Source organism: Lycium barbarum, chromosome 1 (assembly GCF_019175385.1).
Source record: "Lycium barbarum isolate Lr01 chromosome 1, ASM1917538v2, whole genome shotgun sequence".
Classification (NCBI taxonomy): domain Eukaryota; kingdom Viridiplantae; phylum Streptophyta; class Magnoliopsida; order Solanales; family Solanaceae; genus Lycium; species Lycium barbarum.
The window spans coordinates 7,846,831-7,863,635 of record NC_083337.1 but is presented as its reverse complement, the minus strand read 5'-3'; the positions used below and the strand labels follow the sequence as shown (position 1 = coordinate 7,863,635).

The window sequence follows — 16,805 nt, the reverse complement described above, 5'->3', positions numbered from 1 at the left end:
GCAATAGTACTCATGAATTAGTAAATGTGAATTAGTAAATCTTTGTTTCACTTTCCAGGCAAAGAAAGTCTTTTTTGGAAAATATTTTTTGGTGTGTCTTGATTGTCAGAAAATGACTCATTTCTTGAAATCGTTTTAATGTTTGACCCTTGTGTATGTGAATTAAAGAAAGAAGAAGGTCAATAAAAAAGATTTTATTTAATCAATAGGATTTATTCTCTTTTTTATTTTGTTTGTCCACCACTTCATTTATTATACGGTGAAGTATATATATATATTAAGGAGAAATATTTACGAAACGTGACGATAGTTTTCTATTTTACAAAACATAACATTACAAACCCTATACAAAACATGCTTTTTAATTATTTTTTTAATTCTTTTTATTTTATTTTTAAAAAAAATTAAAATTATATTTTTTTAAAAAAATTCACTCAAAATTTATGTATGAAAGTTGCATAAAATGTATATATCCCGTTCAAGGCTTAAAAAATGGGCTCAAAATTGTGTGTATGAAAACGGTATGAAATTTGTATCTCGCTCAAGGCTTAAAATTTCGCTCACATTTTCGTGTATGAAGTTCATGTTAGATTTCTGTAAAATTAATACAACTGCAACAATATTGTATACAACTTTGATATAACATTCAAGACTTAAAATAATTGCTCAAATTTTTGTGCATGAAATGTGTATATCTTGCTCAAGGCTTAAAAAGTATGAAATGTGGATATCTCGAACAAGGCTTAAACTTTACGCTAAAAAATTTATGTATAAGAATGGTATGAAATGTGTATATCTCGCTCAAGATTTAGAATTTCATTCACATTTTTTGTATATAAAATTCATATTAGGTTTCTGGAAAATTAATACAACTACAACAACATTGTAATAACTTTCATACAATAGTCAAAGCTTAAAGTTTTCGCTCACAATTTTGTGTATGAAAGTTATATTAAAAATTTCGCTCACATATACACAAAAATTTGATGTAATTTTTTAAGCCTTTGAGCAAAATATTTTAAACTTTAAAAAAAAAACATTTTCTGAAAAAAAATAAAAAAACAAAAAATATATGAAAATCCGTCATGTTTCGTAAAATATCGTTATGTTTTGTAAATAAAAAAACTATCTATATATTTTTGTAATAAAGAGTCTTAAGTAGGTACCTTATGTCATTTTCCTTTTATTATACCCTTGAAAATAGATAATTTTCATGTTAGAAATAGATTTCCTCCTTGTTAAACATTTTATAACAAAATCTCAAAGAATGTGAGGCGCTTTCTACATAGGGGGCGGATCCAATGCAAGGCAAGTGAAGCCTTTACCTGGGGCCTCTTTTATTAAAAGGGGGCAATTTGCACGATTGGCCTTCATATGGACTGGTCTTTCATTTTTGTCCCTCAATTCGCTGGTCTTTGTTTTTTGTCCTTCGTTTTAAAAGGTGATTGAAAAAATCCCGAGGTTCTGGGTTCGAAATTCCGTAGAGTCGAAAATAATAACAATTTCGCAAGGCATAGGTTTCTATGAAACTATGTCTATTCGAGCGAAGTTATATAGAACCTATACCGGAGACGACAGATTTTGCCTTGTAAGGCAAACTTTTAGTTGGCTTAAGGCATAACTAAAAGTCTGTCGGGATTCGAACCCAGAACTTCGGGGTATTTTCGGCCACCTTTTAAAGCGAAAGACAAAAATTAAAGACCAGCAACTTGAGGGACAAAAATTAAAGACCACCCCAAAAGAAGGGAAATCCGCGCAAAAAAATGATTAAAAGGCCACAAAAATATGAAGTATTATACAGGTCATTTGCATGATTTCCCTTCAAAGGCACTCGTCTTTAATTTTTACCCCTCAAATTGTTGATCTTCAATTTTTGTCCTTCGCCTCATACCCCGAGGTTCTGGGTTCGAATTCCGGTTCAGTAAAAAAAAAAAAAAGAGAGAGAATTTCGCAAGGTAGAGATTTTGTAGCAAAATTAGGCCTATTCGGGCAAAAGTTGTAGGATTTTGAAATAATAGACAGATTTGTTTTGTGAAATTTTTCTGATTAATTTCTCATTCCACTGTTCACGTATATATACAAATCTATTCTAGCTAGAATACAAAAATAATTAGTGTAAACTTTCCTATACAGCTGTGCATTTTCTTATAGGCTGTGTACATTTTCTATTTGTTGTCATGTAACAACCTACAAATATCTATTCTAGAAAGAATCTTTTTATAACCAATTTGATCCTTGCAACTATGCAGACTTGGGCCAGTGTTTGTTGTGCTGGCAAAGAGGCCCACGTTTTCTTCACTTCATTTTCAGATTCGGATGAGGCCCAATTTCATCAGAGGCCCAACAAGATATCAGTACCAAATGTTATAGACCCAAATCTGATTAAGACATGAACCCTTAATCATCTTCTAGAACTTACACGACCAGTCTCACTTTCATCTACACGCCCAAGTTCATCTTCATCTTCTTCCTCGTGAGATTCGTGAGATTCTTGAACCTGAATATCAATCTTAGAGGAATTAATTTCAACGCCCCCCCTCAAGTTGGAGGGGTGAGAAGAAACCCCCAACTTGGAGAGAATAGAGTAGTGCTTCGGTCCAGACAACGATTTAGTGAAAATATCGGCTAATTGAGAAGAGGAGGGAACGAAATTAAGAGAAATAAGACCGGAGAGGAATTGTTGACGGACGAAGTGGCAATCTAACTCGACGTGCTTCGTCCGTTCATGGAAGCGGGGTTTCGTGCTAAATGGAGTGCAGCTTGGCTATCTGAGTGTAGTGGAATAGGAAGTGGTAGAGGTAAGGATAGATCTGTAAGTAGACGGTGGAGCCAAGTCAATTCTACTACGACACGCCGCATAGACCGGTATTCCGCTTCGGTGGAGGAGAGGGAAACTGAAACCTGTTTCTTGGACTTCCATGAAACAGACGATCTACCTAAGCTGATGCAGTACCCACTTATTGACCGTCTAGTATCCATACAAGACGCCCAATCGGCATCGCAGAAGGCAAGAAGTGAGAAATAATCATCGGGTCGCATAAATAGACCTTGACCTGGATCCACCTTCATATAACGAACAACATGCAAAGCAGCATCAAAATGGGGAATTCTTGGGGATTGTATGAACTGTGATAAATGTTGAACAACAAAGCTTAGATCCGGACGAGTATGTGTCAGGTAATTCAATTTCCCTAATAATCTTCTGTAAAATAGTTGGATCAGCTAATAAATCTCCTTGTTCTGCAGATAATTTGTGTGTGGGATCGAGAGGGGATGCGACTGCCTTCAAATGATCATAGTTTAATTCTGACAACAGTTCAAGAGTGAACTTTCTTTGGCTAACAATCAAGCCATGTGATTCACGAATAATTTCAAGGCCCAGAAAAAAATGTAATTCTCCCAGATCCTTTATTCGAAACTTTTGATGGAGAAATGCCTTAATGTTGTCTAATTCCAATTCATCATTGCCTGTTAAAATTATGTCATCCACGTACACTCCTAAAATTGAAATAGAATCCCCTGTATGCTTAAAGAACAAGGAATAATCATTTAGTGAAAGATGAGTACCCTTTGAAATGCAAGGCTGCTGCAAGCCTTGCATACCAATGTCTAAAAGCCTGGCGCAAACCATAAAGTGATTTCTTAAGCCTGCATACTTGATTAGGAAGCTCAGTAACCATACCAGAGGGCAGTCTCATGTAAACTTCCTCTGGCAAATCTCTATGCAAGAAGGCATTGTTTACATCAAGTTGAGACAGCCTCCATCCCTTCTTTACTGCAACTGCCAAGATACATCTGATTGTAGTCATCTTGACAACAGGTGAGTAGGTTTCATTGAAATCGATTCCTTCCCTTTGTATGTCCCCTCGAATAACTAATCTGGCCTTTAATCTTTCAAGAGAGCCATCTGATTTTTTCTTGACCTTAAACACTCACTTACAGGGTAAGGCTCTCTTATCAGGTGGTAAATCCACCATCTCCCATGTTTGGTTTGATTCCAGAGCCTCAATTTCAGTTGACATGGCCTCCCTCCAATCAGGGTCTAGATTAGCCTGTGCAAAACCTGTTGGCTCAGTGATAGAGGAAATAAAGGTAAGTAAATGTTGATTAGAAATAGATAAAGCAGTGAATGGGAAAGTAGGAGGTGTTAGAGGGGCAGCAAAACAAATAGAATCCAAATTAGTCAAGTAGACTGAATTGCAGTGATAGTCATCTAGGTAAACAGGCCTTCTGTGAACCCTCTCTGGTCTTCTTGAAGTAGGAGCAACCTCTAATTCCATAGGGATAGAGTCAGGAACTTGAGCATGTGGAATATGAGGCTCATCAGGGATAGGTAAAGGATCAATATGAGTTGGTGTAGAAGGTGCAGGGTAGCCAACTATAGGCTCATCAGGGATAGGTAAAGGATCAATATGAGTTGGTGTAGAGGGTGCAGGGTAGCCAACTATAGGGTCATTCTCAGAATCAGAAACAAGTGAAAGAGTCACATTAGGGATGGAAGAGTTTGGTTCATCATCATCAAGAATCAGAGTAGAAGGTTGGCTATGATGTGTTGGTAGGGCACTCTTAGGAACAGAGAAGGGAGAAGAATGTTCATGAAATTGAACATCTCTTGATACAAACACCTCTTAGTCTTTAAATCCATCACTTTATACCCTTTCTTGCCAGTTGGATAACCTAGGAAAACACAAGGTGAAGCTCTAAGTTCAAATTTGGCTCTATGTAAAGTAGGAGTAGAGACAAAACATATACAACCAAAACTTTTGAGAAAAGAGTAATATGGAGCATTACCAAACAGTATTTCATAGAGTGTCTTTCCTTTGAGAACTGATGAGGGAAATCTGTTGATGAGAAAAGTGGAGGTAAGAACACATTCACTCCAATAACAAAGTGGTAAGTTAGATTGATGTAAAAGGGCCCTTGAGGTTTCTAATAAGTGTCTATGCTTCCTCTCAACAATTCCATTTTGTTGAGGGGTTGCAACACAAGAAGTTTGATGTATGATCCCTTGAGAAGCAAAAAATTCAGAGATAGTTGCCACCCCTCCCAATTTAAAAGCATTGTCAGACCTGATGTATTTTATCTTAGCCCCAAACTGCCTTTCTACCATAGCCATAAAGTATTTTAGCATAAAAAATACATTGCTTTTTGCACTTAGAAGATATGTCCATGTGGCTCTATTAAAATCATCAACAATAGTTAGAAAATACTTAAATCCATTGTAAGTTGCAGTTTTATAAGGGCCCCAAGTGTCTATGAATTAGTTCAAATATGTTTTTAGTCTTGATGAAACTCTGGGGGAAGGGTAATTTGGTTTGCCTTGCTAATGGACAAATTTGACAGGGACAATCAACACATTGTGTAGAGGAAATGAAACTAAACTTTTTCATTGAATTGAAAGGCATGTGTCCCAATCTAATGTGCCACAAATGCACATCAGATTGAGAACTTACAGGAATAGGAGAAACACTAGAAACTGAAATACATTGATTCAAAGAAACACTAGACTTAAGAAAATTCTTGGACTGATTGATATTAGAAGATAATAGGAAAACTCCATCTCATGCTTCACCGAGAACCACAGGGATCTTCACTGAAGGGTCCTGCATAAAACATAAAGAAGAGGAAAAACTTAGAATACAGGATAACTGCTTGCAAAATTTCTGCACAGAGATGAGATTAATTCTGAAAGATGGGACTAGAAGAACATTTTTTATAATTAAGTCTGGAAAAAGCGTGACAGTCCTTGCATGAGTAACTTTTACCCTAAAAGAATTTGGTAAGTTGATAAACACACGTGAGAGTAAGGGAGATAAAGTAGTGAAAAATCTAGGGTGAAAGGACATGTGTTCAGAAGCCTCTGAATCAATGATCCAAGAACTAGAATTGATAAAAGAGAAATAAGATAGAGGATTATTGAAAATGTTACTAGCACAATGCACAACATTTGCATGTGTATCTGATGGTGTGACTTCTTGAGTCATACCCTGCATACTCTGAAACATCTGCATCATTTGCATTTTTTGGTCTTGAGTGAATGCCCTGTTTTTAGTTGTTGCACTTGATGTTGCTGCATTGCTCCTCACAGATTGTGATTTGTTCTTAGTAAACTTAAAGTTAGCTGGAAACCCAATGATCCTGAAGCATTTGTCAACAGTGTGCCCCAGTTTCTTACAATTTGAGCACACAAGCTCCATTTTCTTACCCTTAGAATCAGCAGAAGATGACCTTTGTCCCACAGGGTAGTGTTGAGTAGCAAGAAAAGAACTAGAACCCCCAGGAAAATTGGTATTCATGTAACTCTCGCTTTGCTTCTCATCTTGCATTAAAAGTGAGTAAGCAAGATTCACACTAGAGAGAGGTGACATCATCAGAATATTGCTCCTACCTGGTGCATACACCTCATTCAAACCCATAAGAAACTGTACCAACCTCTCATCCTGCAGGGACTTGTTCATTTTATCCTTTCCTCCACAGTCACAAGCATAAGAGCATGTCACCTTTGTGTATAAAGTGTCAAGATCGTCCCAGATCTTTTTCATTTTGGTATAGTATGCAGCAATATCCAGTGACCCCTGAACTAAATCTGCAAGTTGTTTTTGCAGGTGATATAGCAAAACACTATTTGGTTGTCCAAACTTGTCTTCAAGGTCCTTTCAAAGTTCCTTGGATTTGGAGTAGATGACACTTCCTGCTATCTCTTTTGAGAGAGAGTTGAGCAGCCAGGAAGTTACCATGTCATTGCACCTACTCCACATCTTGTATTCAGCAGATTGAGAACTAGGTGTGACAGAAGAAGCTTCAATATAGCTGAGTTTGTTCTTGGATGACAGTGCAATGAGCGCAGATCTCCTCCATGCACCATATCCAGATCCATCAAAGGGAGTCAAAACAAGGGTCATACCAGGTGAGTCTGATGCATGGAGAAAATAAGGACTGGTCTGGTCGACTATCCTATGGGTTTCATTACCAGTGCTTGCTTCAGAGGTGTTTTCAGGGGTGATAGCCATGAGTATGAAATGATAGAAGATTCAGAAAGAAAAATGATTAAGTTGAGAGTGATTGAAGACTGAGAGCTTTAGACATGCTCTGATACCATGTAGGATTTTGAAATAATAGACAGATTTGTTTTGTGAAATTTTTCTGATTAATTTCTCATTCCACTGTTCACGTATATAAACAAATCTATTCTAGCTAGAATACAAAAATAATCACTGTAAACTTTCCTATACAACTGTACATTTTCTTATTGGCTGTGTATATTTTCTATTTGCTGTCATGTAACAACCTACAAGTATCTATTCTAGAAAGAATCTTTTCATAACCAATTTGATCCTTGCAACTATGTAGACTTGGACCAGTGTTTGTTGTGATGGCAAAGAGGCCTAAGTTTTCTTCACTTCATTTTCAGATTCGGACGAGGCCCAATTTCATCAGAGGCCCAACAAGATATCAGTACCAAATGTTATAGACCCAAATCTGATTAAGACATGAACCCTTAATCATCTTCTAGAACTTACACGACTAGTCTCACTTTTCATCTACACGACCAAGTTCATCTTCATCTTCTTCCTCGTGAGATTCGTGAGATTCTTGAACCTGAATATCAATCTTGGAGGAATTAATTTCAACAAAAGTTAGGCCTTAAGGCCGAAGTTTGCCTTACCCAAAATTAGGCCTATGTCATGACCCAACCGGAGGGCCATGACGGGCACCTCTCATCATGCTTTCACAAACATAACTAGGTGAGCCACAAGGCTAACTTGCAATTCATATGCATCAATAATGCAAATCTTATCGGGCAAGAGCACTTTTATATCAACATCACCAACTCTGCCTGTATACATATACACAAGCCGACAAGGCTAACAAAATGATATACCAAATATGAGCCGACAAGGATAACAAAATGATGTACCAAATATGAGCCGACAAGGCTAAGAGACATCTAGCTATACATAACTGTCTACGAGCCTCTACGAAGAGTATGTAACATCATAAAAACGGGATAGGGCCCTGCCATGCCCATATGTATATACACAAAAGGATAGTACCAACAGCTGCAGCTCCAGATCAAATGGAGCTCCTCTAAGCAGTCTCTGGATTGGCAGCCTAAGGATCAAGTCTATCTCTTGTCCACTTATGGGCATGACGCAGCGTCCACAAATAAAAGGACGTCAGTACGAACAATGTACTGAGTATGTAAGGCATAATCAATAACATAATAGAAGCATGAAGGATAACACAAGATAAAAGAGTTATGGGATAATAGAGCCAGTTATACCTCTAGCGACGTTCATCATATTAACTTACCTTTTTTCAAATGGGAGCTTTCTAGTACATGCACATACATATATAGTAGTGCTATACCCGACCATGTAGGTTCGGTGTCATACATACCCGGCCATAGCAAGGCTCGGTCGTATTCGCACCCAACTGTAGTTATGTGCGCGCAATAGATATCATACCCGGCCATGTAAGCTCGGTATTACCAAATAGCATAGGAGTACATGAGTATCATCAACATTATCATCACTAAATCTTTCCTTAGAGGGCCAACTATCGCATGATGAGATCAACAATATCATAAGAGTATCAAGACTTAGGAGCTTTAACACTTCTAGAAATGGGGGCGTCATGGAAGATATGGTGAATTTCATGAATAGGTGCACAACAATGGAATCCTGCCTTAAGAAGGAAGGGTTAGCCTTACATACCTTTACGTCTTCTTAACTACTTAACGTTCGCCTCCAGAGCTTGAGAAATCTACATTTAAAAGGATTCATACCAATTCATGAGCTAGCGAAAATTGGGCAGCATTTCCCCTATTTCATCTACTTTTACCAATTTCCAAAACAAATCCCAACAACAATGACATTATCAACAATACCATAATCAAGAGGCTTCATTCAAGTTAAGCATCACTCAATCCCCAAAACTCCTTTTCATGATTATGCATAACAATAGCTACAACAAAACACCATATATATATATATATATATATATATATATATATATATATATATATATATATATACAACACTTCCCTAACATCATTAGTATCACCCACATCAAGATTATACTCATAACATGCCAAGAGTTACCATTCAAGTTAACCTATAGCTCATAATATCCTCAAGTTCACACTTGAACTCTATTTCCACTTTTCTTCCTTTACCCACATGACATAACAATCAAACAACCTTAACCATATGTAAAAGATGTAAAATCTTACCTTAATCACACAAGAACAAGTCTTGGATCAACTTACTCCACTAAAGTGAAAAACCCTAACATCAACACCCAAGGAAAACTTGAGTTCCACAAGCCCTAGCAAGCTTCTTAGCACTTGAATCTCTTAATTCTCTTGGACTTGGCTTAGATTAGTTTATGGAGTTGAAGAGAGGGTTTTTTGGAGAGCTCTTGGATCTGATTTGGCAAAATAAAATGTCCAAACGAAGTGAAATGAAATATATAAAGCATAACTTTAAATCTCGTCGGACAATCCTACGCCCACTTTGAGGGAGCGTCAAAATTCCTACGGTCTGTCAAAATGCTCCGTCAAACATGGCTCACTGTGACTATTTTACGCTAGGAAAATACCATTTGATGGGCCGCAGAAATTTCTGCGGTCCGTCAAACTGATTCGTCAAAATGTTCTGCCCGAGCAGTCTGTCTTAAAACACCCATAACTTTTTACTCCGATGTCACATTGACGAACGGTTTGTTGAGTTTGAAACTAGACTCAATGAACTTCAATTTGGATAGAAAAAACACACCAAAATCCTCATATTCTAGGAGATATACCTCTCTCAAGTTGGACCAGAAATCCTGTCCAAAATTTTGCCAAGTTTTCCCAAAGTTCCGACAAACTTAATTTCCTTAATTCGCTTGTTCTCAAATCCTTCCATAGCTTATTTCATGAACTTAAACCCTCATAACCATAAGGTAGGCACATATAATCTCATATATCCTAAAGGATAACTTCAGTTTCCATGATTAGGACAACTAACACCTAACGAATCTCAACGTACAAAACTACGAGGTGTAACAACCCTTCAGGCAAAAGTTAGGCATTAAGGCAGAGGTTTATCTTAAGGTAGACTTTTGCCCAAACTCTGCCTTATAAGGTTCAAACTCTAAATCCAAAACTTTGCCTTGCGATTTTTTTTAAAAAAAAATTTGACTGAGCGGGGGTTCGAACCCGGAACCCGTGAATGTTTAGGCAAAGGACAAAATTTAAAGACCAGTGACTTTGAAGGGCATTCCACTAAAAAAAATGGTATTATACAAGTATATAATATATAATTTATGTAATTTATAATTGCTACTAAAAACTGCTAAAGGCAACCTCAAAATACCGACCTTTAGAGAAAATCGGAAAAAATCGATCTCTGACTTTTTTTTTTTTTTTTAAAGAAACTCACCTCCGACTTCATTTTTTTAAAGCCAAAAATCGGAAAAGTGAAAACCGACCTCTTGAGGTGGGTCTTTTTTAGCTCCAAAACTGGAAAAGTGGTACGCGACCTCCAGAGGTCCTTTTTTAAAATTAAAATAATAAATTTAAAAAAAAGACCTCAGAGCTTGATTTTAAAAAAATAATTTCCTCCTTTTTTTCTCGCAAATTACCGACTTCTGGCGGTCGTTTTTTCAAAAAAAAGAAAAAAGAAAAAAGAAACTGACCCCCGGAGGTCGATGTTTTTGCAAAAAATAAATAAATTTGAAGAGTATAAATTAAAAAGAAAACAAAGTCCTAAACCAAATACCACCAATGGTATAGAAGTTGAAATTAATCCTACCATTCTAAAGTTGAGTGTTCGATTTCATATGGCGCATTTATAATTGTATAATTTTTAAAACTGACATTCGGAGGTCGATTTTTTATGTCGATTTTTGTCGTTTTTTTTGGAGTGAGATCCTCTAAATATGTAAAAAAAAAAAAAAAAAAAAATGTTCACGGCGATTTCACTTTCTAATTCAACTCAGTTTATCTAAATTAATAAGTATTTCTTTTTATCATGTTTTGATTGTTCTATACATTAGAGAATAGCTTTTTTTTGTCTCATCTTTTGAAACAAAGAAATCCTTGAGGTAAGTGTCGCAAGTTTTGAAACTACGCTGCCTCCGCACAAAAATTAAATTTAAAAGAAGATATTATAAGATAACAAACTGGTGGTACATATTCATAATTTGGAAAAAGAAAAAAAATAACATGACAATGGCTCATATCCAACTTAACTCTATCTGGAAATGAAACAAAAAAGAAAAAACAGAGAGAGATACAAACTCTTTGGACAGTTTACAACAAATCATCAAAATCTAAACTCTCTGGAATTTCAAACTTCATGAAGTTACTGCAATAACTCTCTTTCTCTTCTTCCGTGCCTGACAAAGGCGTATCAAAGCTGAAATTCTGACTATTCTGATTGTTGTTATTGTTTAAGGACTGAATCGTTGAGTTCTCAGATGCATCGGACGCAGAGTAACTATAATTTTGAAGAGGTAGCATCGCATTTTCTTGGAACATTTGGCCATTCATCAAATAAGGTCCCATGTTACCTTGCATGGATTGGGAAGATGAACATGAAACATTTTGTGGGGTGCAATTTGGTATTTCCGGAACTTGGTTGTGCAGTTGATTATTATGTTGGAAAATAGAGGATTGGTTATGCAATAATTGATTTTGTTGAAGTTTTTGAAGCATGAGTTCAGGCCCTTCAGAGTTTTGATTTTGTAATAACAGTTCGTGATTTTCATTTTGAGATAGTAAAAGGGAGTTAGCAAGTTTGAATATTTCAGGGTTTACAAGTGCTTGTAGTCCCAACAAGCTTGAAAGATTAAGTTGAGTTGAGTTGAGAATTGATGATAAGTCTAAGAAATCAAGACGAGGGCTATGTGTCACTGGATCAATGCCCATCCTCAAAAGCCTTTTTCTTATATGTGTGTTCCAATAATTCTTGATTTCGTTGTCAGTTCTTCCTGGCAATCGAGCCGCTATTGCAGACCACCTGAACACAAACATAGTGATATACTGATGAGTTAAACGTTGAAAATATAATTAAGTAAATAAAAATTTATCTTTTTTAACAGTTTAAATTTTTTAGATAAGGTGGTTGTGCAATTTAACATGTTGTCATAGCTGACTAAGGTCGTTAGGATCAAGTCTTAATTATCATCACATATTATAAATAGAAGATTATATGTGCTTTATGATGAAAAGAAATTAGGTTCGTATGTAGGGGCGTGTTACTGACAAAATTAAGTAAATAACTGTGCTATCTCTAACAACTTATACTTTTAAATGTGTAATCATATAGTTTAAAAATGAAAAATAGTAAGACTAAAGAGCTTTCCTAAAATAAGGGAGAAAAATTAATCGGCCCAAAGCGGATATCGAAATACCGAATAGAAAATTTAAAAAAAAGATTGGAAGAAAAAGAATGATAGATATAAATCTTACTTGTTGCCAAGAACACTATGAAGTTGGATAATTGTTTCCTCTTCTTCAAAAGAGAATCTTCCTCTCCTAATATCAGGCCTCAAATAATTCGTCCACCGAAGACGACAACTCTTGCCACACCTTTGAAGTCCTGCACACAAATTTTTGTTGAAATATTAGAACACCTATATATTATTTTTAAGAAAAGATGAAACAACATATAGAATCTGTTTGGTCTACAACACCAACAACAACATACCCAGTATAATCCCACCAGATGGAGTTTGGAGATGGTAGAATGTACGCAAACTTTAATTACCCCTACCTTGTAACAGGTAGAGGACTGTTTCAGTAGGAAAATAAGTCTTATAAGTGTGATATTACATGCTGATCGTGAACAACCCACCCCTATGTCCTGCCCACCCCCATCCCTCGCCAGTCCACCTTATAATGTTTGTCTAAATTATATATAAATGTTCTTGAAAATTTTCTATTTACTTAACCTATTAACCATCACCAAAAAGCAAATAAGAAAATTATTTTTCAGGAAAACTTTTTTTCATGAAAAACTGTTTCTTCATTCGAAACACAATAAAATATGGATGAATTAATTATTTACCAGCATTCTTGGGGAGGTTTCTCCAATTTCCAGGGCCATGAACTTGAATATAGTGAATGAGTTTTTGATCTTCCTCTGGGGTCCATGGACCTTTCTTCAGTCCATTTTTATCACAACATGGTGTTCTTCCCATAGTATTGTTGTTGTTGTTGTTTTTTTTTTTTTTTTTTTTTTGGTCTTTAGGAATATTGATTGTAATTGTTTGAAGAAAACAGAAAGAGATGTATTATGGAAGAGGAGTGAGATTTTGGAAACTTAAAAGTGAAGTTGTCGGTCCCTATAGCTAGAGGGATTTATGACTCTTATTTATAGATGAGAAAGAAGTGCTTTAAAACAAATTGAAGTCAATAGAATTTGGCGCTGGCCTCATTTTACGTGAATGCCCCTATGTCATTTTGTTTTTTGGTTTTTCACACCGGTGTGTTGCTTATTTTGAGTTCCAACTAATTCGGATTTATGCTGCGCAAGGCTCATTATAGGAGAAAGTGCTCTATTTGTTTGGTTAAATATGAAGAGATCCTATCTATCCACTACGACCGTTGGTGGTCCCTCTCTTTGTCTGCTTTGTCATGATTCATGAGGTGAAATGTTTAAAGATGAAAATTTAAGTTATTATATATATGGAAAAGGCTCAAATATGTCAAATATGTCATCGAACTATCGGAAATGACTCATTTATGTCACTCGTCAATAGTTTGGCTCATTTATACCATCGCCTCAATAGTTCGGCTCATTTATGCCATTGAAGTTACAAAAATGGCTCATCCATGCCATTTTTCATCAACGCCAGTTTTATAATACCAGATATGACACGTGGCTATCAACTAGAGGGTCCACATCTTTTAATTAAACCAACACAAATTAAACTAAAACCCGACCCACCCAAATCCTTTTGACCCTAGATGTAGAGGTTAAAGTGGTTAAGTTTACTAAGAACATACTTAACATCTTAATGCTAACTTTAAAGGTTAAACTAATTGCAATAACAAAAACCAATTGTTAACCACTTTAACCTCTAAATGCTAGGGTTAAAAAGATTTGGGTGGATTGGGTGTATGGGTCGGGTTTTAGTTTAATTTATGATTTAATTTTTGTTGGTTTAATTAAAAGACGTGGACCCTCTAGTTGGCGGTCATGTGTCATATCTGGTATTGTAAAACCGACGTTAATGAAAAATGACATAGATGAGCCATTTTGGTAACGTCAATGGCATAAATGAGCTAAACTATTGAGGTGATGACATAAATGAGTCATTTTCGATAGTTCGACGATATATTTGAGCCATTTCCGTTATACATTTACTATTGGGTGAAGTTTTTTACATAATCGGTGTAGTCTAATTTATAATATATCATATTAATTATTATTTTTATCAGAATATCAATTAATGTCTAGTTACCCCACTTGTGCGATCATATTGGGTATGTTGTTGTTTATTGACTAATATCTGTCATAGAAATTTACTTATAATTACCTACTAATTAGCATAGTTTTAAACATATCTATACTGCCAAGTGCACCGAATTTATACAATGAGGTCAACTAAAGCACACGTAATTATCGCTAATCATCCTTAATAATATGATTAATAGTCTGACAAATAAAAGTAGCTTACTTGCTATAGCAAATTAAAGTACATTATTATTGTAAAAAAAATTCCACTGCTAACAGTGTAAAGTTTTGGGATTTTGTCTAAAAAGGAAATGTAAAATTCTGGGGAATTGTTATGGACAAGTGGCTGCTAACTAATGGCTTTGACTTTGCACCAATGTTTTCAAACAAAGACTGATTAGTCGGTATGGTTGGTAGATTTCCCCTACCAATTATGAGGACAACATTTCATGTTCATTTTTTGTGAAAGTGCTTCTTTCTAATAAAAAAAATAGCCTTTTTGAATTTTAGGGCCTTGGCCATGAGAATTTTTCAATTTTTTCCGGAAAATTATTTCACTTTATTTAAAAATAAATGTTTGGTCATGAAAATTCCAAACATAACTTGAAGTTGTATTTGAAATTTAAAAATTACCAAAAATATTGTTTTCACCTTTTTCACTTTCAATACATTCAAACAATCAAATATTATTTACAAAAGTTTTGACCAAACACAACTCCGTCTTCAAAATTTCAAATAAAGTGAAAAATATTTGGTTTTCATAGCCAAACGCCTACTTAAGTTTCAATAGTATATATTCCTCAAGAGATTTCATATTATTACATTGGCTATCATCAGCATTTCAACTTGTCACCTTTTGAAGCTTGGGACCAAATATTGGAGACCAAGTTTTAATATAATTAGTTAATTAATTACTTAAATTGATTGTCCGTGAAATAATATATATGCAATGGTGACTATAGTACTTCAGGACCTTGACGTGTCTCCTTTCAAGGAAGCCACTCTATGCTAATTAGAGAAACAAGTGCTAAAATGTGAGAATAAATAACTCATTATAAACGTAAGCTTAGACAAGCGTGGCGCATTTTGGATTTTATTGAACGATTGTCATAAAAAATGTTTTAAGGCCTCATTGACGAAATAATACATCGGAAAATAGAAAATTCGATGGATATTAATTACTTTATACAATCTTATATGTAGGGATATAATGATACCGATAATAATATTATTTTCGTAGAGATTTGAAGCTGAATCATGAATACCATTAATGTCCATTGAAAGGATCAGCAATGAAGGCAAAAAGTACGAAAGTTGTCGTATAACATAGTATAAAACAATTAACATGTGCATTAACGATCATTTAGAGAGAAAAAAAGAGATAATAATCATTTCTTAAGAGTAGGATGGGTATTTTAACTTTTAAAAGAGATTCACATTCACTAAACGAAAAAACAGGAATAAACCAAAAACTCATTGCTAATCCATCGCTAAATAACTCTAACATAGTTCTTTTGATAATTCATTACTATTTTTTTTTGTTAAATAAGGTTAGTGTAAAGAAATAGATTAGGGGCCTAACTCAACCCCAAAAGCTAGCTTATGAGGGGAGGATTGCCCAAGTCCATATAAGGAAACCACCCATCTCATTAACCACCGATGAAGGACTTTTTTCATTCTTCAATACCCCACCTCACGCCAGAGGCGGATCCAGGATTTGATGAGTACGGGTGCCACCATGACTAAAATCGTATTTTTCGAGTGATAAATATTGACGGACATTGTCAATCTACTATTCTGTAAAGATAACTAACGGACACTATATAAAACCAATGAAATTGTGCTTTTCAATTTTTCTTAATAAAACCGACGAACGGCCGTTGGTTAATTTTGCTCAAAAATGCGCAAAAATTATATAAAATTTTCTAATATCGTCTTATCTTTACTATATTTACTGATGGAGGCTATCGAACCGAAGAGTGTCTATCGATTTTTTTCCCGAGATGATAATTTTCGATTATAACTATCCGTCGATCGGTTTTGTCCCTAAAAAAAGGCGTGTGCGTAGTAGTGCACTATCTTTAATGCAAACTACCACTAGTTAATAAGATTGAATTAAGGTCTACATAACAAATTAAACAATATATAACAAAAAAAATGACAATAAAACTTAACGAGAACACCAAAATTCAACTAAATATAACAGAAGCAAAGCAAAAATATATACTTGATGGAAGGGGAAAAAAAGGAAATAACCAAATAGGGCAAAGAAATAAACAAGGAATTAAGAGAGCCTACAGTGGTGGAAGCAAAGGCAGCGGAGCCGTGGTGAAGCAGTAACAAGTAACAACAGTA

At 35.3% G+C, this 16,805-nt stretch overlaps 2 protein-coding genes across 2 annotated transcripts; both read right to left on the bottom strand.

Annotated features, from left to right (window-relative positions):
* Positions 1-5,561: 5,561 nt before the first annotated feature.
* On the bottom strand, positions 5,562-7,010 carry LOC132609186 (uncharacterized). Its single transcript, XM_060323055.1, has 2 exons — positions 6,689-7,010; positions 5,562-6,586 (listed from the first exon to the last, which is right to left on the bottom strand). The coding sequence occupies exons 1-2, from the start codon at positions 7,008-7,010 to the stop codon at positions 5,562-5,564; spliced, it is 1,347 nt and encodes a 448-aa protein (XP_060179038.1).
* A 3,593-nt stretch (positions 7,011-10,603) lies between these two features.
* LOC132626275 (transcription factor MYB41-like) lies at positions 10,604-13,555 on the bottom strand. The gene is made up of 3 exons (XM_060341122.1): positions 13,059-13,555; positions 12,461-12,590; positions 10,604-12,008 (listed from the first exon to the last, which is right to left on the bottom strand). Exons 1-3 carry the CDS (start codon positions 13,189-13,191, stop codon positions 11,300-11,302), a joined length of 972 nt encoding a protein of 323 aa, XP_060197105.1. The 5' UTR covers positions 13,192-13,555; the 3' UTR covers positions 10,604-11,299.
* Between the last annotated feature and the right edge of the window lie 3,250 nt (positions 13,556-16,805).